Source organism: Tamandua tetradactyla, chromosome 20 (assembly GCF_023851605.1).
Source record: "Tamandua tetradactyla isolate mTamTet1 chromosome 20, mTamTet1.pri, whole genome shotgun sequence".
In the NCBI taxonomy this organism is placed as follows: Eukaryota; Metazoa; Chordata; class Mammalia; order Pilosa; family Myrmecophagidae; genus Tamandua; species Tamandua tetradactyla.
In genome coordinates, this window is record NC_135346.1 from 42,876,696 (window position 1) to 42,898,780 (window position 22,085).

The following is a 22,085-nucleotide window of genomic DNA, read 5'->3' on the forward strand; positions in this document are numbered from 1 at the left end:
CAATATTGTTAGATATTTCAAGCATTAAGAGCTATATGGGAATCCTTCTGTGAACCATAGAAATAATAAACGCTGAACCCACTGGAACATAATCTCAATCAGCAAGATGCCACTGCTTTCCAGATTTCTTCACAGGACCTGCTAATTCCATGCCAAAACTAGCAGTGGCTTTCTCCCTTCTAATCTCCCCTAATGCCTTATTTGATTATTGTCACTGCTCTCTGGCCATGCACGTTCCCTTTGGACTCTCATTTTCCAACTGAGTCAGTTGGAGGAGGCTGAGTATCAGGGCATCACCTACAACCACAGACTTACCTTGTTCCACATGACAAGACAGAAACACGAACGATCGGAGAAAAGGGACACCTCAAAGTTTTTCTGGCAACCTCCTTATCGATTGGATTATTGACCGGAAACAAAGAAGGAAAAAGGGATATGAGGGGTTTGGGAGGTTTTTCTAGTTGATTGGCAAAGGGGAGCTGGGTAGGAGGGAGGAGATCAAGGGGTGGGGGGTAAACAGGGCATTTCAGTGCATTGTAAGATGGCGTCGCCTCTGCCCTGGCTGTACATTATTTTATGGTAAGTAAGATTTTTTTTCCTGCCTTTTCATTTAAAAAAAAGAGAAAGCATAAACTTACTGGGTGACTTCTAGATCGAGTATATGGAAGAGGCAGGGTGTGATGAGGCAACTGCTTGTGGTAGGATTGACTAGGGTGGATTGTATTCTCCTCACAGGCTAGATGACGTCCTGGGGAATCTTGAAGATGAAGGAAATCTCTACTCAGAGAACATCAGCCGGATCCTGGACAACCTACTTGAAGGCTATGACAATCGACTGCGGCCAGGGTTCGGAGGTGAGAGGCAGCATCCTTGCTAGACCAAACCCCTGTTCTCTCCTGTCCCACCCTTACTACCTTTCCAAGACCCACAGGAGTCAGAAAAGAAACAGCAGTTCTGAGTGGTAAAGTGCAGGGGTTGTGGAGTAAAGCTATGTGTGTTCCCATCTGGTCTCTGCTCCTTCCTCAATGTATGACCTTTTGCAAGTTACTTAAACTCAAGGCTCAGTTGCTTCAGCTGTAATGCGGGTGTATGCCTCATAGAGCTGTGTGCATGTGAATGAGATTTTCCATGTAAAAAACTTTTCTTTGCAACCTATCTGAGTTTCCAGCGTTGAAAGACCCACAAAGTCCTAAGACTGGGATTGCATTAGAATGAGCTTCAGATCCCAGCCATAAGAAGGGGTTCTATGGTGGAATCTCTATTCAGTTCCTTGAACTCCACTGGTGGTAACTCCCCTTCTCCTCTGGGTTAATTTCAGGTGTTGTCACTGAAGTCAAAACAGACATTTACGTGACCAGTTTTGGGCCTGTGTCAGATGTGGAGATGGTGAGTGACCAGAGTGATAAGGGGTGTCTTACTTAGGGGAGAAGGGCTAAGTTCCAGACTACTCATAATGGGCATTGCCACCAGCTTGGTTCCAAATTCATGGTGCAATGTGTGTGCTCATACTGGGAAGGTGCTGCCATTAGGGCAGATTGCTGGTTTAATCACCTTCACATTTCACAAAGGGTTCTGCCTGAACACTTTAATCTGAGGGACTCTAAGATCATATCTTCTGTCATGTACTAATCCTTTACCGAGAGATTTCCTCCTTTGTAAAGTCCTAGTAAATTTGCTGGAAGAGAAGAGAGACTAGAAAGCTGCTATGTCACATAATAAGAGTACATTGACGGTCTCTATGAAATGTAAACTTTAACCATCTTTTGTCATGATTAGTATATTTCCTTAAAATGGTAAAGGGAGTCATTTGGAAAGGCTTACACAGTCCACCTTTACGGTTGCGGATGAACCAGTAGGTGTTCTTGGGACTCTGTTCTGGGTACAGATGGCTCCAGGATTTGTAAGAGAGTATTTATAGTACATGGCAATGGAAATCCGAGCTGGTCTTGTAGAACAAAGTGAATCACAATATTCTTCACAGTCTCAGATAACATTTTCTCAGGCAGCATTTTCCCCTAAAACTGAAATCAATTTAGCTATCTCTAATTGTCCCTAAAGAGGTATGGCATTAAATTTTATTAGGGAAATGTAAGTCTGGAGAAATTGTTATTGAATACTTTTTACCATCTTATGCTTTCTGAATTGACCAGAAAAGAAGATAAGAAAGAAGGAAAAAGGGAAGAAAAGACAAAAAGGAAGGTGTAAAAAACAAAGGGAAAGAAGGAGGTAGGAAGGGAAGTAGGAGGAAAACAAGGAAGGGAAGGAAGGGAGGAAGGAATAAGAGCTTATTCAAAAGATAAATGTATTAAAACTTGAGGATAAAGGAAATCAGCATTATTGGCATACTGGATTTTTCTTGGCATCATATTTTTCTTTTTACTACTCTTTCACCCTAAAGTAAAAACAAACACCACCATTTTTCTACTGTGTTTAAGACTGGATTCCTGGACTTTTATTTTATGCATTTTATGTATTATTTGCACAGTAGAAACCTGGTATAGCCTGGATCTCTTTTATGTGAATTTATACTGTGCCAAATTATATTACTAAAATACAATCACTACTTGCAGTAATATGTCCTATAAAAGAGCATATAAAGTATGCAAAGCAATTATTAGCAATGTTTTAATATAATTACAAATTGTTATTTATCATTGACTTTTATAGTGCCTCTTATCATAATTCTTAAGATTTTTTAATGTTTTTCATTAAAGCTTCAAATTAAAACTCGTAATTTTGATTATGCATGTTTAAATGCTGCTCCATTTATAGTAATCATAGTAACATTTGCTTTTATATGCTATAAGAAAAATATAAAAGAATTATGAGGTACAGTCATAGTGTGTTTATCAAGTAGCTTATCTATCCTTGGAAATTTACTGAATGTACAGTGATAAATTGGAGACTCCTTTGAAGGGGAACAAAGTATCAAGGGGAATTGATAGACTCACTGATTGTAGGAAATCCAGGAAAAAGTCTACATTTAAATCTTTTATTTTCATTAGAAAAGTTGTGAGTTTACAGAAAAATCGTGCATAAAATATAGAGCTCTCATCTATCACCCTATTATTAATCCTTTGCATTAGTGTAGTACATTTGTTACAATGATGAAAGCATATTTTTATAATTGTACTATCAACTATATAATCCATGGTTTACCTTAGGGCTTCACTGTTTGTGTTGACAGTCCTATGGAGTTTTTTTAAAAATTGTTATTCTAGTAACATATATGCCTAAAATTTCACTTTATAACCACATTCAAATATGCGTTTCAGTGCTGTTAATTATGTCCAAAGTGTTGTGTTACTCTACCACCATTCATTACCAAAATACATTATAATCTTTTAATCCATTTTCTTCTAGATTAATGGGGGAGTGAAGACATAGCTAAGTCAATGGATGGAGAGATGACTGCCTGGATAGATAAAAAGAGCGGAAACATTGAGGGTGGCCGAGATTGGGAGGGACATTTGCCCAACCCAGACTTATCTTAGATGATATTATTACAAACTTTTTGAGTCTGGTAAAATTATGACTCACTGACATCTTAGCTGTCCTGAGAAGTTACTGTCATAAAGAGTTACTTTGTTTCTTAAGTTTTAGGATTGGGTATATAAGCTAAAGAATGAACTATTCTTAACAAAGCTCCCCATTCTGCATGAATGTCTTATTTTCTTTTTTTTTTTAGAAAGGGAAACATCTTTATTTTTATTATATTTTGTTTGTTTGTTTTGTTTTTTACATGGGCTGGGGCCGGGAATCGAACCGGGGTCCTCCGGCATGGCAGGCAAGCACTCTTGCCCGCTGAGCCACCGCGGCCCTCTTATTTTCTTTTAGGAGTATACCATGGATGTTTTCTTCCGCCAGACCTGGACTGATGAGAGGCTGAAGTTTGGAGGGCCAACTGAGATTCTGAGTTTGAATAATTTGATGGTCAGTAAGATCTGGACACCTGACACTTTTTTCAGGAATGGCAAGAAATCAATTGCACACAACATGACAACCCCAAATAAACTCTTCAGAATAATGCAAAATGGAACCATTCTATATACCATGAGGTGAGGTTTCTCCAATTCTATTTCCTCTACCTAGATATTTGTCCTTTATACTAACTTGGAACCATTTATTTCAATGTGCCTAGGCTTACCATCAATGCTGACTGTCCCATGAGGCTGGTTAACTTCCCCATGGATGGCCATGCTTGTCCACTCAAGTTTGGCAGCTGTAAGTTACAGAAACTTCCAGAGTCAAATAATGCATACCCAATATGTAATTACTTGGTTGTAGCCAGAGACTAGATGGCAGGAAGGAAGTATTGTTATTATACATTCAGTGTGATTTCAGGAATACACTTGATTAATCATATCTGGCAATCTGATAAAGATATGGAGGGTTTAAGACATAGAGATTAAAGACAAGTATTAAAGCAAATTTACTACTGGCGTTTGTTTTCTTTTCATATAAACAAGACTTGCTTTGAAAGAAAAATATGACAACCAGTCAGATACACCGCTGTTTAATTTGTTTCAAAACTTCAGATGCTTACCCCAAAAGTGAAATCATATATACATGGAAAAAAGGACCACTTTACTCTGTCGAGGTCCCAGAAGAATCTTCAAACCTCCTCCAGTATGACCTGATTGGACAAACAGTATCTAGTGAGACAATTAAATCTAACACGGGTAAGGATGTGATCAATGCATGACTATAGTCCTTGGAGAGGTACACTTTCAAAATATTTATTTCTTTTTCCTTTGCCATAGCCATCCTCAACTGTGCTTGCTGTTTCTAAGTGATGAGTAACTTTGTATCATATTGATTTTGCAATAGGTGCATATAAAATTCCCCGTAACCTTGGAATGAGTTGTATTTGTATGTATGTGACATGATACCCACCAAAAATCATATTGAACTAAGGAGTCTCTTTGCTCTATCAGTAGCTTTGTCGTGTTTTGAAATATGCTTTTGCTTGTTTTCTTCCAGACCAAGCTCATCTTAAACCCAGCAAAATTTATCTTCAGCTGCATTCTTTTTTGCACACTGTCAACAGCAATGATACTAATATACGTGTCTTCCAATAGGTGAATACGTAATAATGACAGTTCATTTCCACTTACAAAGGAAGATGGGCTACTTCATGATACAGATATACACTCCTTGCATTATGACAGTCATTCTTTCCCAGGTGTCCTTCTGGATAAATAAGGAGTCTGTCCCAGCGAGAACTGTCTTTGGTATGCCTTTCTGTTTTTACACTAGCCCCATTCATCCTCCACCTCTCATTGCTTGGGAACTTTAAGTGAATATTCACACCAGTTTGCTTTTGCAATCCACAAAGAAAAATACTCCTATCTCATTCAGACACATGTATAATGTAAAATTGCCCTCACCTTATCACAACTTCCGTGGTGCATAAATTAACAAAAAGTACTTTTTTCCAGCAAGGGTTCTGATGACTTTTATGTGTCCCACTTAAGAGTTTTGGATCTCTGTTAGCTTTTTATAACTGGAAAAAGAGAAAACAGGTAAAAACAGGCATGTAAATCCATTAGACCAAAAGGCTGAGATATTGAATTCATTAATAAGTACATTATATTTCAATTCTATTAGGCTGAACCAAATTAAATTGTGATTTTTGTACATTAGAAATACTAAAATATCATGATGATTCAACCTTATCATTTAGTCCTTGTTATGATATGTAGAATCACTGCAGGGTTTTAATGGAGCAAAATGAAATAATAAGAAAAGAGCTATGACAGAAAATCTGATTGGTAAATATTTAAATTAATGTTTAATATAACAAAATCAAACTCTTGCTGGTTTTATCATGATTAGGAATTTAATAGTACATATGGAAGTACTGAATTGAACTGAAATTGCAGATAAATCTTGATTTTCCTCTTAATTGATTAGAATCTCTCTTTTTTTGATAAATTATAAAATAATGCCAAAAAATTTCGACAATGTTTCACATGTCCAAAATTATATAAATTCCCCAAGTCATAATTTGAGAAAGAAAACTGTTGGCAGAAGCATGGCAAAATTGTTTTTTCTCATTAATAAATATTTTGTTTTAAGATAAAGCAATAAAATGAAGTTTGAAGTGCCAAGTTCTATGTTTGTCATTCAGACCTGACAGATTTCTTAAATATGAATAAAGATGTTATCAGTTTTGAAAATTGGCCAGACATTTAAGTTTTTGCTTAAGGTGTAACAATTTGCTGTACATTTTCCCAAGCAGTAAACAATTAGAATGTTTCAAGACTTCAAACGTCACAATTAACACAAACTAACACAATTCCACGTTTTTGAGCAACCACTGCTCTAGCTTTTGAAGGATACAAAAGTGATAATATCTAACCCACCTACCTAATAATGTCCAACAACACATCTAATATCTGTGACAGTTTTGAAATATAATACAATAAAATATAACAAAAATTACTTTGCATTTATAGACTGCTTAATCTTTTCCACCCAGATGTGTTCATTTATTTTACTATAGGATTCAGAATGTAAATGTTTTATTTCCCATTCCTCCTCATTTTAGGTATCACTACTGTTTTAACCATGACCACTTTAAGCATCAGTGCCCGGCACTCTCTCCCCAAAGTGTCATATGCGACTGCCATGGATTGGTTCATAGCTGTTTGCTTTGCTTTCGTCTTCTCTGCCCTTATCGAGTTTGCAGCTGTCAACTACTTCACCAATCTTCAGACACAGAAAGCCAGAAGGAAGGCACAAATTGCAGCCCCGCCTCCAGCGACTCTGTCAAAAGCCACTGAACACTTGGAAGCTGGGATTGTTTTGGTAACGTTTTAATTTTCTGTTATCCTCCATGTAGGACAAGGGAGTTCAAACAGCATTTTAATCAAGTAATAGTTGAGAAGTAACGTTAGTTGTGCACATTACATAACTCTGGTTCCAACAGCAAGGTCCACTTCTCTTGCAACTTCTCAGGAAAAAAAAAGGGGACAATCCACCTTTATCTTTGCTCTAAATTTTTGAAAAATTTTTTTGTATCATCCTCATTATTATGGGCAGATTCCAGGTTTCCAGAGACCAGAAAATTCTTCTTAGTCTTTAGATGTTTTCTCTGAATATGTTCACTTAGACAAACTAGAGAGAATAAAGTAAATATATATATATATATTCCTAGTGAGTCTTGTTAGAAATCTGTGTGCTGCTTTATTTCGTGAGGATATGATGTAAATATCAGGTTCTGGGTTCTATGAATGTTGGATCATAACCCAAGAATTTGAATCCTATAAAAGCATTCTCATATCCGTATACATGTTTTAAATATATAAAAATGAGTTTTTAATCAGAGGCTTATAATCAGTGAAAAATACTCATAAATTCAAGTTTAGATTTGATGTGTCTAAGCATTGGTCTCCAAAATTTTTGAATTAGAATTAAATGGTGGTATTAAGAATTCCAGGGTCTTAAATTACCGTCCCCACCTAATTTCAGTTTCATATATGATCATACACCACAGTTAAGCTGAACATGCTTTCTAAAACTAGATAATGGAACTGATTTACAAATGTAAATTATTATTTCAATAGAGGTCCCAGAAGGTAACTCTTAGACAAGATGGAAAGTTTTGCTCTGTAAAGTAGTTTAGACACATTGAACTGGGATATTCCTTTATAATTGATTCATTCTAGAAACATTTCTATATCTCAAGATTACATGCAGCCTACCTAAATTGAGATATGTACATAAGTTTAATTTTATGATAAGAATTATAAAATACACATATTCTACTCAAAAATATTTTTTGGCTAAAATGGTGATTTTTTAAAAATTAGAATATGTGTAGGTTTATAAAAAAGCCATGCATAAAATACAGTAAAATGATCATAATTTTCTTAATTTTCTCCTTGATGAGCTAAAGAACTTGTTAAAATATTTCTGCTTTCTCCAAGTACTAGGACAAGGCCGTTGCCATGACTGGTGGAAATATATAATTTAAAACTTTTTTGTTGAGTTATCTCTCATTAAAAAAAAAAGCTTGCCCTCCATTGATCCAATCTAATTACCTAATTTTACAAATGGAAAAACAATTTCATGGACAAAAAAATTAAAGTTGTAATAAATTAATATGATGAAACTTAAGTTACTAGTTGGTAGCAAAACTAAGATTTGATCCCAGGTCACCTGCTATTCAGAACATTAGAAAGACTGAGCCCTGCCCTTTGTCAGCAATTCCTCAAAGACTGAAATACGCCTGGTACATACCACTGGATTAATATTTTCAGAATGAGGGTGAGCGACTCCCAAAATTCTTCCCTTGATTCAATGGCATTTTCTTTCTATGTGATTTAAAAGGTCACCAAAACATAAATCTGTAATCAAAATATGCTAATCTGAAGACCTAATCCAAAACATTTGAAAGCCACATTTTTTAGGCAAGATAAATTCAAAATTTTTTCCAAATTTATTTCCATTTCTCATAATAAAAGAATCTCTAAAGAAAGAAGAATTAATGTTTATCAATTCATTTTACAATTTTCTCATTTGAGAAACAACAAAGTAACATGGAAAAAGGAAATTCATGAGAAACAGGGTAAAAAAGAATATCAATGATTTTGAATATACTTATTGATCAGATATTGAAACAAAAAGAAAATCCAAGTACTATACTGAAACTCTTGGAATGTATAGTACTGATGGAAGTATGATTTCAATTCCCTGGAAAAATCATAGAATTATTCATCCCCTCAGGCTATTATTTTAGAGTTATAATTAATTAATATGATGAAACTTAAGATCTTAGATCTTCATATATCTCAGACCATCCTAACATAGTAACATACAATGAATAGATCCTTTGGGAAGCTGGAGAAAATTTTCATTTAAATCAACTGAAAGTTCTTTTTTCCTGCAAGTAAGCTGCTCTTTTTTTTTTTTAATGAAAAATTGTATTTCTGAGCCTGGCTCCAAATAAAGTACCTTAAAACAATGAAAAGGAAAACCTTATTTCTAAAAGCCTAGCTCAGAGTGTAAAAGTAAAAATAAAACCAAAATAACTAAACAAAACCTTGAAGGTATAAAAAAATAAATATAGGTGATTACACAGAACATTTGCAGTTCCTTTGTTAAAGCCAGACCTTGGTTGTTTGCCTTACATAATGCAGAGGAACAAACATAAATAACCCGGTTGTGATTTATACAACAAAATGGTATCTTATGATTGTAAGGTCATTTTTTCTTTCTTTCAAATATCATGACATTTAAAAACACCTATACAGTTATAATCAAAATACCATTTATTTGAGTAAGCAGGGCATTGAAATAACAAACAAGTGTAGTGAATTTGAAATGAAACTAAATGCTTGTATATTTCATGTGATTCTAAATTATATATTTTAATGTGCTCATTGCTTAGCATAGGAAACTACTTAGAAAGGATATGGGGGAAAGCGTATCAGTTTTATTTTGACCTTGAAATTTAATATATTATGAAAAACAATTCTGGCATTTTAAATCCAATCTTCAAACCCAAAAAGGTGTCTGTTTTGATTTCCTAGGCTGCTCAGAGCAAACACCATGAAATGGGTTGGCTTAAACAATGGGAATTTATTAGCTTCAGTTTTGAGGCTGGGAAAATGTCCAAATCAAGGCATCATGAAGGTGATATTTTCTCCACAAGACTGTGGTTCTGGGGCTGGCTGCTGGCCACCCTTGGTCCTTAGCTTGTCACATGGCAAGCCACATGGCAGCATCTGCTGGTCTCTCCCTTCTCCTCCAGGTTTCATTGATTTCAGCTTCTTGCTTCTGTGGCTTTCTCTGACTGTGTGTATTCATTCTGTTTATAAAGGACTCCAGTAAGAGAAGTAAGACCCATCTTGGATAGTCTTACTATCTTGGATGAGATGGGTCACACCTTAATTAAAGTAGCCTCATCAAAAGGTCACACCCATAGGAGTTTTAAGAACTTGTTTTTTTGTGGAGTACAAGCAGCTTCAAACCACCACAGCGCCTTAAAGCTAAATCTCCAGAAGTGCTCTATAGGCTATGCATTAGTTAGGGTTCTCTAGAGAAACAGAATCAACAGGAAACACTTGCAAATATAAAATTTATGAAAGTGTCTCACGTGACCGTAGGAACGCAGAGTCCAAAATCCACAAGGCAGGCTGCGAAGCCAATGACTCCAATGGATGGCCTGGATGAACTCCACAGGAGAGGCTCACCAGCCAAAGCAGGAATGGAACCTTTTTCCTCTGAGTCCTCCTTAAAAGGCTTCCCATGATTGCATTTAGCATCACTAATTGCAGAAGACACTCCCCTTTGGCTGATTACAAATGGAATCAGCTGTGGATGTAGCTGACGTGATCATGACCTAATCCTATGAAATGTCCTCATTGCAACAGACAGGCCAGCGCTTGCCCAATCAGATGAACAGGTACCACAACTTGGCCAAGTTGACACCTGTCCCTAACCATGACAGGCTACTTCTCTTTTTGTTTTTAAGATACTTGGTATATGAGATTTTTTTTTCTTTGTTTTTGAGAAATTGTCCACGGCCTCTTTCATGCTCATGTGATGTTGTTTCTCATTGTTTTAACCGATATTCTATCTTGGCCTTGGAAAGTTAATTCTGTTCTCATGGTTTCAGACATACACTGTGTGTCTGGGTCACCCTATACTGTGCGGGGGACCCGGTTTGGATGTTGGCCTCATTTTGGATGACTTGTTAACTTACATGTTGTTTAAAGGTCTAAGCCCTCACCACTACATTTGAGAATGAATGATGCCCCCCTCCGCCTGCACACCCATCCACACACCCAAATGCTCCTTCTCTTCTTCCCAGGGGCTGTGAAAACACACCAGAATTTCATTACTCAGGACAATAATTATTTATGGTGCTCACATTATTTATTTATTTTCTTTTTCTTCTTTTTCCCTGACAACCATTCATTTAGTACCCATTGGTTCATTGACTCATTCATACCATAAGGATTTGTTAAGAACTGGTGTGTGCCAGGCCCTGTGTGGAATGCTGAGGAGATATTGGTAAGCGAGACCAAAGGGCCCTCTTTCCTCATGGAGCTCCTTGCCCAGCAGGAAGAGAGGGAAAGCAGTGAGCCACAGCGACGCATTGTGACAAAGGCCGTGGTTAGAGATGTGTGGTAGGATGGGATGAGTCATGCAGGAGGATATAAATCAGTCTGGAGGGGTCGTCACTTCTGCAGAAGTGATGTCTAAGCTTAGAACAGAAAGATGAGCCTAAGGCCTGTGATGGAACCATGAAGTCACGTTCTAGAATCTTGGGCATTGAGAAGGAAATAAGACATACATCTTGCCCTTCTCTTCAAGGTGGAGATGTCTGCTGGGCTACTGCCATGTGATCTTGTACTCACATAGAGAGATCTGAATGATAGGACTTGAAAGTTTTACTTTACCTTTTTCAAATAGTGTCATAATTCCTTTGATTACCATCATTACTCCCTAGAAATATGTTTGAGACAGGGTTGAATTAAACCCATCAGAGACCCTAAGCAATGGAAAAATGATGGTACATTTTTCCCTGTGGTTGGGCCATTGAATTATTTACGGGTGGAGTAGATTAGATGAAGGTGTAGGTTCTCTTTCTTCATACCTTCTGTCAAATCTCCTCCCAACTCTTTTCCATCCTGCATTCTGTAAACATTCTAATATGCCTTTCAGATATTCCTTAGCACCACTGTCCCATTAGGAAGCTATCAATAAGTTGCTTCTCCATTGAAATTTTGGGGTCATTTTTGCCCCCAGTTCTACCAGTTGTAAAAGTAAATATAAGTATATCCGACAGTCTTAATTTTCCCTGTAATGGCTTATATGATGCTTTACAAATATATGAAATCCTAAGGGCTTTTAAAATGTATTTTCCCTTATTTTTGATGCTCCGTATTGCTGATTCTAAAAGCAGGTGCATAGTTTGTCCCTTGAATAATGCAACACTGGTTAGAATATCTCCATTGAGAGGTAACCTGCTGCCCCCAAACCCTTCATATATTAGACTCACTGAATGTTGTATCAAAATTGGTTTAAATACTTCCCAACTGCCTTATCATTACATTAAATAACTGATTGTCATAATGTCCAGTTTGACTCAAAGTAGCTTTGCAATATGGCATTACTTAAAACAAGGCAGTTCTCTAAAAATACCCAAGGCAGGATGGCACTCAGCAGCAGGGGAGCCCTGGAAAAATTCAAAACCGCAGGTGCTCCACTCAAAACAGTGACAGCCCCAAGCTGAGCCCTCATCTGGACTCTGACAAAAGCCTATTTTCCCATCAGCTGATGCTTGTGGGCTTACAATAGTGCAGGCAGGGACTGATGCAAACCTGTAGCTTGAACATTTTGCAAAATTGGCTTCCCTTTCATTTCAGAAATCCAATGTGTTTCTCCTAAATTTGTGTCCAGTTTCCTCGTGATGCCAATTGCCAGTTATCCAGGAGCTGATTATCTAGCATGGGGGTTGGCCAGACCTTTTGCATTTCCTTTAACGTATTGTATTTGCTGCCTGCTAGAAATTCCTCCACTCACTTATGGGTAGTGGGGAAGTTTTGGCTCTAAACCAGCAACTCTCAACAAGGGCTGTCTCCCTCATGAGGAGACATCTGGCAATGTGTGGAGTCGTTTTTGGTTGTCATGACTGGAAAGGGGAGCACTACTGGTATCGTATTTGTAGAAGCCAGAAATGATGCTAAAAATCCTATGAGGCACAGTACACTCCACCTCTCTCCCCAGTAAAAAAGACCCCAACCAGAATGCCAGTAGTGTTGAGAGTGAGGTTGAAGAGCATGTGTCAATCCTAAAACTGATGGGAAGAACAGCATAATAAGTAATAAGAGCAGGATCTCTGGATCTGAGAGGGATCAACTCTAGATCCTGCCACGTATTAACTGTGTGAGCTTCCTCTTTACACCTCCCGTCCTTAGTCTTTTACCTCTAAGATGAAAATACTATTCACTTTATAGATTTTTGCAAGGAATATTTGAGATAATGCATGTGTAGTACCTGGTAGTGTCAGTCAAAAGTAGGCATCGAGGTATGGGATATACAATATACAATACAGTATTGAAATATAAAATAACAAGATAAAACTTTGGGTTACCTTCTCTTTACCTGCCCACTCCAGCTTCTGAGAACACTTTGGAAAATATTTAAATTTGCATTCATTTATTTATCCTGGATTTGTTTATTAAGCATAAACTCTGGTCTATGTATTGGGTAGGCACTGTGGAGCACTCATGTATGAGAATAATATTCTTCGATGATTAAGTTTTCTTTCTAGGAAAGAAGGTAAGATACTGTAGGAATAACTATACCTGCAAGGGAGAATGCAATAAACAGCTAAAAGAGTTGTAACAGCTAAATTGTCAGAATGGACAAAGGCTGGGTGAATTAGTGATGTTAGTTTGGTATCCAGAGCTGTGCAGGAAACCTCAAGAAGGGGTATATGGGGTCAGTTATTTCAAGAAAGGAAGAAATAAAGTAAAGGTATGTGAGTGGTAAGGATGAGAGGATATATATGTTGTAGATGGTTGAAAAATATAATTAAGATTTGCTGGCAAAAAAAATGTATATCTAATAATTGCTCCCACTTTAAAGATGGGAACTTGAAACTTAGGAAAAATATATCACATGTGATAAGTAGTAGTTGTGGAATGGAAATCTAAGACTTTCTGACTGTGCTGTTCTCTTAACTCCTAAGCAAATGTCCATAGGTTGTTTGTGGAAGTAGATGGGGAAAGGGTAATTCTATTGTGGGGGACCTTTAAGTCCCATTTAATGTCATTGTACTTACATTTTTTCATGTTACTTGGTTCTGAATGATATTTTTTAACTCTGGACCTCATTTGTCAATCATAATTAAGCCCTTTTCAGCAATGCAAAGTGATTCACACGTCCCATATCTCTAAGGAAGGGGTGTGGGGTGGTAGTATATTATCCATTGCAATCACCTTTTCATCCTTGTAAACTAGGCATATTTGCCTTTCTTCCACTTAAAAAAGAAAGCAATCCAGGTTTCAGACAGCAAATGCAAATTATTAACACTGAAGCTGAGTATAGAAAGAAAACCTTCTCTGAAGTTCTCTCTTCTTTCTGCTCCATCATAACACTTAGAAGTTCTAATAGAGAAGAGAATTTCAGTGCTGCATCCATATAGAGGGAGGATGATTTAGAAGAAGGAAATAGTGACACATGTCCACTTGTGAAGAACATTTTAATTACATGCTTAATAGATGAAAATTCAAGTTAGAGTTGCAGAAACCTGATAGAAATCTTGGAAGATGGTATTGTGTGGCTTCTCTAAGAGACTCAGCATGCATTTGAAACCAAAATACCACTACTGTGGTCCTATCCATGCATGACTGGTGACCATGGATTTAGAATTCCTCAGCTGTCACATATTTTAACAGAAAGTGTCAGTCACTTCATGTCGAAGGTCAGCAGACTAAGCCACCAGCTCTTTTCAACTCTCTGGCACCTCCAAGACTTATGGTTTATTTATTTCTGACCAGAGAGCTTACTACAGGACTGGGCCAATATATTCTTTGCTTGAAATTTGTCATGTTCAAGTCAAGTCAGGCTTGACTGCACAGTCCCCCTTTTGCTTTTGGTGAAGAAACAGATTTTCCCCTGGCCCCTAAATGCACACTGAGTTGGTACTCTCTATGATGACTATTATTATTGAAATACTGACTTCCATTCAGGAGGAGAATCGAAAGAAAACAATGCTTGGGGTTGTTTCCTGCAGTCCAAATGTCACCACAGTGGCGGGTCATTCTGGTCCTGTGGCTCAGCCAACACTGGGGAGGTGATTGCTTCATCCTGTAGCTGCTGGGATGCTGGCTAAAGCCACGGGATGCTACCCACGTGAGCAACACACCCTGCCAAGCACCAAAGCGCTGATTTTGCTGCCAGGGAGAAAACAAGGCAGTATTACAAGAGCAGAGAGATAATGCACAGCAAGTGTCTGAAGGTAGAAAGCCAGCAAGGACTTCCTGCCGCAAGGGGAGTGTCTATTCTAGGACGTAAACAAGAAAAGATAGGAATCAGAGGATGGTCCCCTAGACTCCGATGGCAAGGAAAGGAGTTTATGGCAAACAGAATCAGAGTCTCTGAACTAGGCCTGATACTTTAGAGTAGAGATGAGAAAACAGTGGGGTGAAACAAGTACTGCAGTTGACCACTGGGATTTATTACTGACCATGTGATGAGGGGCAAGGTCTCTTCTCTTGCCCTCCCTTAACCTTCTCACCCATCAAATAGTGCATTAAACATCCCTTTCAAGAAAAGAATTGTTTGTCTATGATATTGGCGGAACAGAAAATCTAATGACAGAAAAGAATCTACAGCAATTCGGAAGTTAGCAAATAAATCATTTTGGGTGGCTTAAGATGGGGAAAGACCAGTGAAGCAGTTCTGAATAAGAAGGAGAAGGCTTCAAAATAAAATTTCTGGGCCAAAAGGCAGAGGTATTTCAAGGGGTGAGCAATCTTCTCACTCAGTCTTAAGGTATTAATGCTATGTCACTGGCTTTAACATAATGAGCTCTTTTTAATTTAATTTTTTATTTCACTAGTTCAAACTTGTGTGTGTGAGGATGCAAATGTAGTTTGGACATTTGTCTAAAAGAATGATATCGGTTCACTGAGCTGTTATTTTCTTGTATTAAATAAGTGTCCCTCATTTCAAATTGGAATCCTCCTCTCCATTGCCCATACCTTTTGCCCCCCAGATAAATGTATAACCATGAGACCAATATGCCGTTGCAACCTAGCTCATCTCTTCCTAATGGTATATTGTGCAACACAGTCTCTGAGGCATGGAATGTGTTTGGCATCAGTTGCTGATTTACTGTGGTGTAGGATGAAATATTGGATGTAAGCTAATCAAATATACGTATTTTTATTGTTGTTTTAAGCCTTTTTTTTAAAAGCTGTGCCTCCAGATACTATTCAGAATTTGTTAGTCTTTCCTTATGTAGTTGTAGTAAGTACATACTCAATAAATTGTTGTTCATGATGAGGAAATGAATGATAAAATAAGTGATCACCATCATTTTATCTAGGCTGATGATTTGCATCTTTCTTCCACAGTACCCTGAGGCCAAGTACAATCTAAAGAAAAGAATCACCTCTCTGACCTTGCCAATAGTTCCTTCCTCTGAGGCCAGCAAAGTCCTGACCAGAGCTCCCATCTTACCATCGACGCCTGTCACTCCGCCACCGCTCTCTCCAGACTTTGGAGGCACGAGTAAAATAGACCAGTATTCCCGAATTCTCTTCCCAGTTGCCTTTGCAGGGTTCAACCTTGTATACTGGGTAGTTTATCTTTCCAAAGACACGATGGAAGTGAGTGGCAGTGTTGAATAGTTGGTAGTCAGGATAACCTGGATTCCACAAGGTTTCATTTTCTGTCTTTAAAAAATGTAATAGTATGGAGATTTATGTAGATGCTTTTCAAAACATGAACTCCAAGTTGAAAAGCTATAGCAAATAGCTCTGAATAAGCGTGTATGGACCATAAAAACAATAATGTTACCCCTCAAAATTGAAAGTTGCTCAAAAATATGACTTTTCAGTGCATTAGAGAAAACTCTTATAAAAGGGTAAAATGGATTCAGGATGACACTGCCAACCTTTTCTTTCAATGTTGAATGTTTTAATTATCACTGTGAATAATAGTTATCACAAAGCAAACAGAATAAGAAATGCTGAAACCTCCAAAGGTTACCTTAAAATATGTGTATTTTGGCTCAGTTTCCAGGAGAGCAAAATCATAAATACTGCCTAAATGTGTATCAGTAGATTAATGCCAGCATGTTGGGGGCCTTTATGTTAGCAAAATGGCTTTTTGTTGCATTGTAAAGCTTACATTGAGCTTAACCATTCATTTTTAACCTCGTTGTATTCTTTTACCTCAATAAAGTACGGTGTTCGTACACATATACATTAAACATGGATAATAAATTATGTATGCATATGTACATAGCTTTGGTTGGACTGTTTTATTCTAATAACCGCTCTTTTTAAAATTGTATGGTTGCATAATTTCATAAAGTTGTAGGAAAAAATGGTGATTAAAAAGAAGCCTTTTATGTTATGATTGTGGTTATATCACTTGGTTTTCCACCTTTCTAATCCTAAAGCTAAATAAAAGAACAATAAACATGGTGCTTTAGATCTGTTTACTTAACTAGGGAGAAAAGTTCCTTAGGTATGGGGAAATGAGGTGGTTAACTCTATTCCATTTCTAGTATACTTCGTGACTCTAAGAGACAGAAGGGATGGAGAGCCAGCTTCAGCCGCCTCGGTCTACAAAGAAAGTTGAGTTCATATTCAAATAAACAATCCTTCACTTCCATCCTGCTCAATCAACAATGAGAAAGGAATGCAACTAAACTCCCTTTCTACTATTCCTGATCTTCCTGATGCTTATTCTAACTAGGTTTCTCCCTCATAGACTTGTTATTGGACAAGAGGATCTAGGAGTAGGAGAAAGCTTGATGTGTGTTTTGTCTAAATCCATAAACCCCTCATTACATGTCTTTAGGTCCTAAACACTTAGGAGAGTGCCCTGAGTTCTGAACCTAGAAAGAAATGCTTGGACACTCCTATTCTTGTCTTTATCTTGGAAGATGCCAAAACACTACAGTGAAATAACTTAGAGTTTAATGAAATTGGCTCTGGATTAAGGGTGAGGAGACTGAGATATAGTCCACTTTCCCTATTAATTAATAATTAGCCATACAACCAATCTCTTAGTCTCTGGGAACTTCAGTTCTATTTCCACATATAGAATGAGGGGACTGGATGAGATGACCTACGAAGGCCCTTCCGTTTTTAAATGCTTATGTTTGTATCACATGTTCTTTTCTAACTAAATTTAGTTAGTCTAATTATACAGGGCCTACTTCTGTTTTGAGGAGTAAAAAAGTAATTAAATCCCAAGTAGGGATGTCTTATATACTGCACTGAATTTTCCTTTCAAACCTGTAAAGGATGTACTATTATTATCTTCATTTAAAAATAAGGAAAACAAGGAAAGGAGAGGATGGAAAACTTTGCTCAAGATCAAAGAGCACTTAAATTTAATGGCTGAGAGTGATATCCAGACAAATTTAGTCCATGGTTTGTTCACTTAACCATAACCCATCATGTCTTTATATAATACAATTTGATTCTTATTATTTTATCCCCTCCAGAATCTCTCACTCTACCTTTCATTTTTTGAAATAGTGTCCCTGGTGTCCTGTCCTCCGTGCTCTTCCACGGCATTCATTCTAAATCTCACTGCAGAGAATGTTATTCTCAGCGCACATTTACACATAAAGCTGAAATGGACAAGTAAAACCTGTTAAAGGCATTACATATTATAGATACTAGATCCCTCTTAAATACAAGGAAACAACATCATAAAATTTATGAAATTTTGGGATCTAAAAAATGTTGTTTCTCCATGTGTGCTATGGCTGCTAATATGTTAACTGAAAATAAAGCACTTCCCATAGTCAAATAATTTTGGAGAGATGCTTTATCAAAGTGGAACAAATTTATTTTCTATAGGAGTTCTCAGAGCTTTTATTATGCTTATGTGCACTGTAAGTCTCAAATTGTTTGCTGCACTATTACATTTCCCAAATCCATATGACTATAAGAATCATTTTATAGGGAAGAAATATTGGGACTACTATTCCTAACAAAACAATTATGGAAAGAGCACCTCAGATATAATCTATATATTCTTTTTATTACACCTGAGTAAACAAACACAAAATGGAGTCTCTGAATGGGCACATGAGTTGCCCCAGTCCTCATAGCTATTAGAGACCAAATTCAAACTGCGTAAAATAGATATCAGACTATATATTTCAATCCGCAACAACTAAGCAATACAGAGATGGTAAAGTCAGGAAGCAGACCCCAAAGTGAAGAGAATAGAGTTAGCAGAATCTAGATGCTTGGATGAGAGGCTATGTAGAGTTGGCCTCTGACCTCTGGGGAGGGAACTCCACCTCAGGGGACTGGTGTATTAGTCAGGGTTCTCTAGGGAAACAGAACCAACAGGAGATGTCTGCAAATAGGAGATTTTATAAACATGGCTCATGCAACTGTGGGGATGCACAGGTCCAAATTCCATAGGGCAGGCCACAAGCTAACAGCTCTAATGAAGGTCTTAATGAATCCCCCAGGAGAGGCTGGCTGGCTGAAGCAGATAGATTCTCTCTTCTGACGTTTCCTTTAAACCCTTCAGGTGATCAGATTATATGTTGCTAATTGCAAAAGTCGCTACCTTTGGACTGCAGATGTAATCAGCCATGGATGCAATCAACACACTGATGACTTAATAAACCAGCCTCTGGTTATGAACCAGCCATGAAATGCAACCTGCAGTATGGTTGGACCAGTGCTTGTTTGACCAGACACTGGACACCATCCCCTGGCCAAGTTGACACATAAACCCAAACCGTAACAGATGGTGATAGTGACATTACCTCAGGTCAGAGAAGGAAATCCTGAGAGCTAGAATCATGAGACGAAAGGAAACTTCCTCAGAACTGGGTCCGAGACCTCCCAGTTCTGCCCAGATGTTGCTCGTACCTCAGGAGATTGAAGGAGGACGCTTGTAAACTTGGGACTCATATTCTTGAGGATGAGGCGCTGCCTCTCTGAAACTAACGCCCCTGAGAGGGCTTCTTCTGTGAATGAAAAAAAATGGAGAGTGGAACCCACTGTTTTGCCAGACAAAGAGTAGCATAGACAGACATAGCAAGTCACAGAACGCAGAAAACTCCTTCTCCTCTACTCCTGACCTCCATTCTCCCTCTAGTGCCTCCTATTGTCAGATCCTAATGGGAAGCTGAGACCCAGTCCCATCTTCACAAAAGGAAGGCTTGATTTGGAGCTGTCAACCAATTCCTGAATAACAGGCTTAATTCACCCCTTGGTTATCCAGAACCATATACACAATTCTCTACATATTTATACTTATTCATGACATCAGCAATACATGCAGTTATCATTCACTCAAACAAAAATGCTAACACCATTTCTCCAAAAACACAGAAATGCAAACTCTAGCAGTCATTGTGTACATCTCTAGGCAATGAGCAGGATCCATTTCTGAATGGTGATATTTATTCTTCTGATACAATTACATTCTTACCCAAGCATTCTGTTTTCTAATGACTCAATCATAATGCTAACTATGATTAAAAAAAAAAAAAACACTTCTCACATAAAATAGTAAGAGGAAGGGATGAAGGAGGTCAGAAGAGAACAGAAGAGAACAGTTAATGTATACAAATCTCTCTATATACATATCTACTTATATATCTATTCACATCTCTATGTCTGTGAAAATAATAACAATCAAGGGCTGAAATATACATAGGGGCTACAGTTCTCATTTCTGTGTTTGGTCACGTGGTTATAGTTGAAGTTTATACTTTCCCTTTCCTACTGCCTTTTTCACTCAGCCAGCATCTGAGCTGACTGATTCAGAATTCTTTACCTTGTAGAATTACTGAAGGCTTTGAATCCAAAGGTAGGATAGGGTTCTCACAGTGTGGAAGGTATTCTAAGATTCTTTGTTTTATCTGAGTCTACCCAAATGCCCCAATTTCAAGTTTCATTTTTGCTTTCCTTCTGAAATGCTCTGACTTCCCCCTAAAAAAACATGGCCAATTAATACTTCAATTTATATTGTAATTATATGATCAGCACAATAAAAATATGCATCTGATTATTAAGAGAAGCCAGCCTGGTAACTATAAGAAATAAGAGATTTATTAAGGGCTACCATAGAAGCATGTTTGTTCTATATGGCTTGAGCTGAGAATCTAAAGTCCAGAGCTTACAGTTTTCTTTGCATGGATTTCCCAGGATTGTCATCAGAGACTCTCCCATGTACAGTTCTGTCTGCCATAACTACTATGATAATTGAGTTTAGTAGGCACTCGGTTCCCAGGACATGTTAACTAAAAGTGATCATTTTAATTAATTGTGAAACAATTTCGTGCCATGAATTACTAGAATCTCTTTTCCCATTTAGCACAGAGGTCAGCACTTCATCTGAGGGCCAACCTCATGACCAAATAAATCCAAGAATCCCATATTTGAGGGTCTGTTTCTTGGGACAAGTCCTGGTATAGTACAGGTAGGGAAATAGCTCCCGCTTTTGTGGGACTCATCCTCAGAGAGCTAGGCCCAGAACTTTAAGCAGGAGACAATACCTGAAGTGGGATGAGCTTATTCCTGGGAATGCAATAAGAAGCTGGAGGCTGAACCAACTGCTGCTGCCAGGATGAAGAGCCACCACCAGGACAGTCTTTATATAGGAACAGCCTTAGAATGGAATGAGCATGCCTCTTCTTCCTTTTTGCTCTCGCCTTGTCGTCTCTCCTTAGTGCCTCTTATTCTCAGAACAAAACAGGAAACTGTCTTCAAAGGAGAAATGAAAACTGTGCAGTTCATCACCAGAATTACAAAATAATATATGGAAGGGTGCACTTGGAATGAAGAGGAAGTAGTTTAAAGACAAACACAGATTAGAACCTAAACTGTCTGGTGTCCTTAGTGGTTGAGTCATAAAGGCTGGTTGGTATAAATGGGCCAAGGACATGTTTTTGTCATAAAGCCCTTACTGATAAAAACCCATTTCTAAATGCTATTGCCAAAAGTTTAAAAAAAGTGCTTAGAACAGTGTCTCACATATGTAAAATATAAGTGATTGTCATTATTGTTATTATCACCATCCATCTATTCTAATACTAAATATTGGTATAAAAGTGATAAAATTAAGTTTTTTAAAAGTATTTCATGTCGGGTGTGTGAAATGGTAATCATGAACTTTCTTATGACAAATATTAGTTGGTATAAAAATACAAACCACAGGGCGGGCAACGGTGGCTCAGCAGGCAGAGTTCTCAGCGGCCATGCCGGAGACCTGGGTTCAATTCCCGGTGCCTGCTCAAGCAAAAGAAAACAAAAACAAGCAAAAAACAAAGAAAAAAAATACAAAACACATTATCATAAAGCACACAAAAACTAAACAAAACACTAATCAACGCTGAAACA

The 22,085-nt window shown here is 37.6% G+C and overlaps 1 protein-coding gene and 1 long non-coding RNA gene across 2 annotated transcripts; one reads left to right on the plus strand and one right to left on the minus strand.

Moving 5' to 3' along the window:
- Positions 1-541: 541 nt before the first annotated feature.
- Positions 542-16,829, plus strand: GABRA6 (gamma-aminobutyric acid type A receptor subunit alpha6). The gene is made up of 9 exons (XM_077138089.1): positions 542-579; positions 736-854; positions 1,319-1,386; positions 3,838-4,058; positions 4,142-4,224; positions 4,539-4,682; positions 5,082-5,234; positions 6,554-6,813; positions 16,104-16,829. Exons 1-9 carry the CDS (start codon positions 542-544, stop codon positions 16,377-16,379), a joined length of 1,362 nt encoding a protein of 453 aa, XP_076994204.1. The 3' UTR covers positions 16,380-16,829.
- On the minus strand, positions 4,517-11,214 carry LOC143664575 (uncharacterized). Its single transcript, XR_013166521.1, has 3 exons — positions 10,964-11,214; positions 5,391-5,506; positions 4,517-4,636 (listed from the first exon to the last, which is right to left on the minus strand). It is a non-coding gene; the product is annotated as an uncharacterized LOC143664575 (long non-coding RNA).
- Positions 16,830-22,085: the final 5,256 nt, after the last annotated feature.

What these genes read in the sequence shown, in the direction of transcription:
- GABRA6 (XM_077138089.1), top strand. Translation starts at nt 542, where the DNA reads ATGGCGTCGCCTCTGCCCTGGCTGTACATTATTTTATG. An exon ending in ACTGCGGCCAGGGTTCGGAG is followed by an intron (nt 855 to 1,318) that starts GTGAGAGGCAGC and finishes GGTTAATTTCAG; the next exon opens with GTGTTGTCACTGAAGTCAAA. An exon ending in CCCAGCGAGAACTGTCTTTG is followed by an intron (nt 5,235 to 6,553) that starts GTATGCCTTTCT and finishes TCCTCATTTTAG; the next exon opens with GTATCACTACTGTTTTAACC.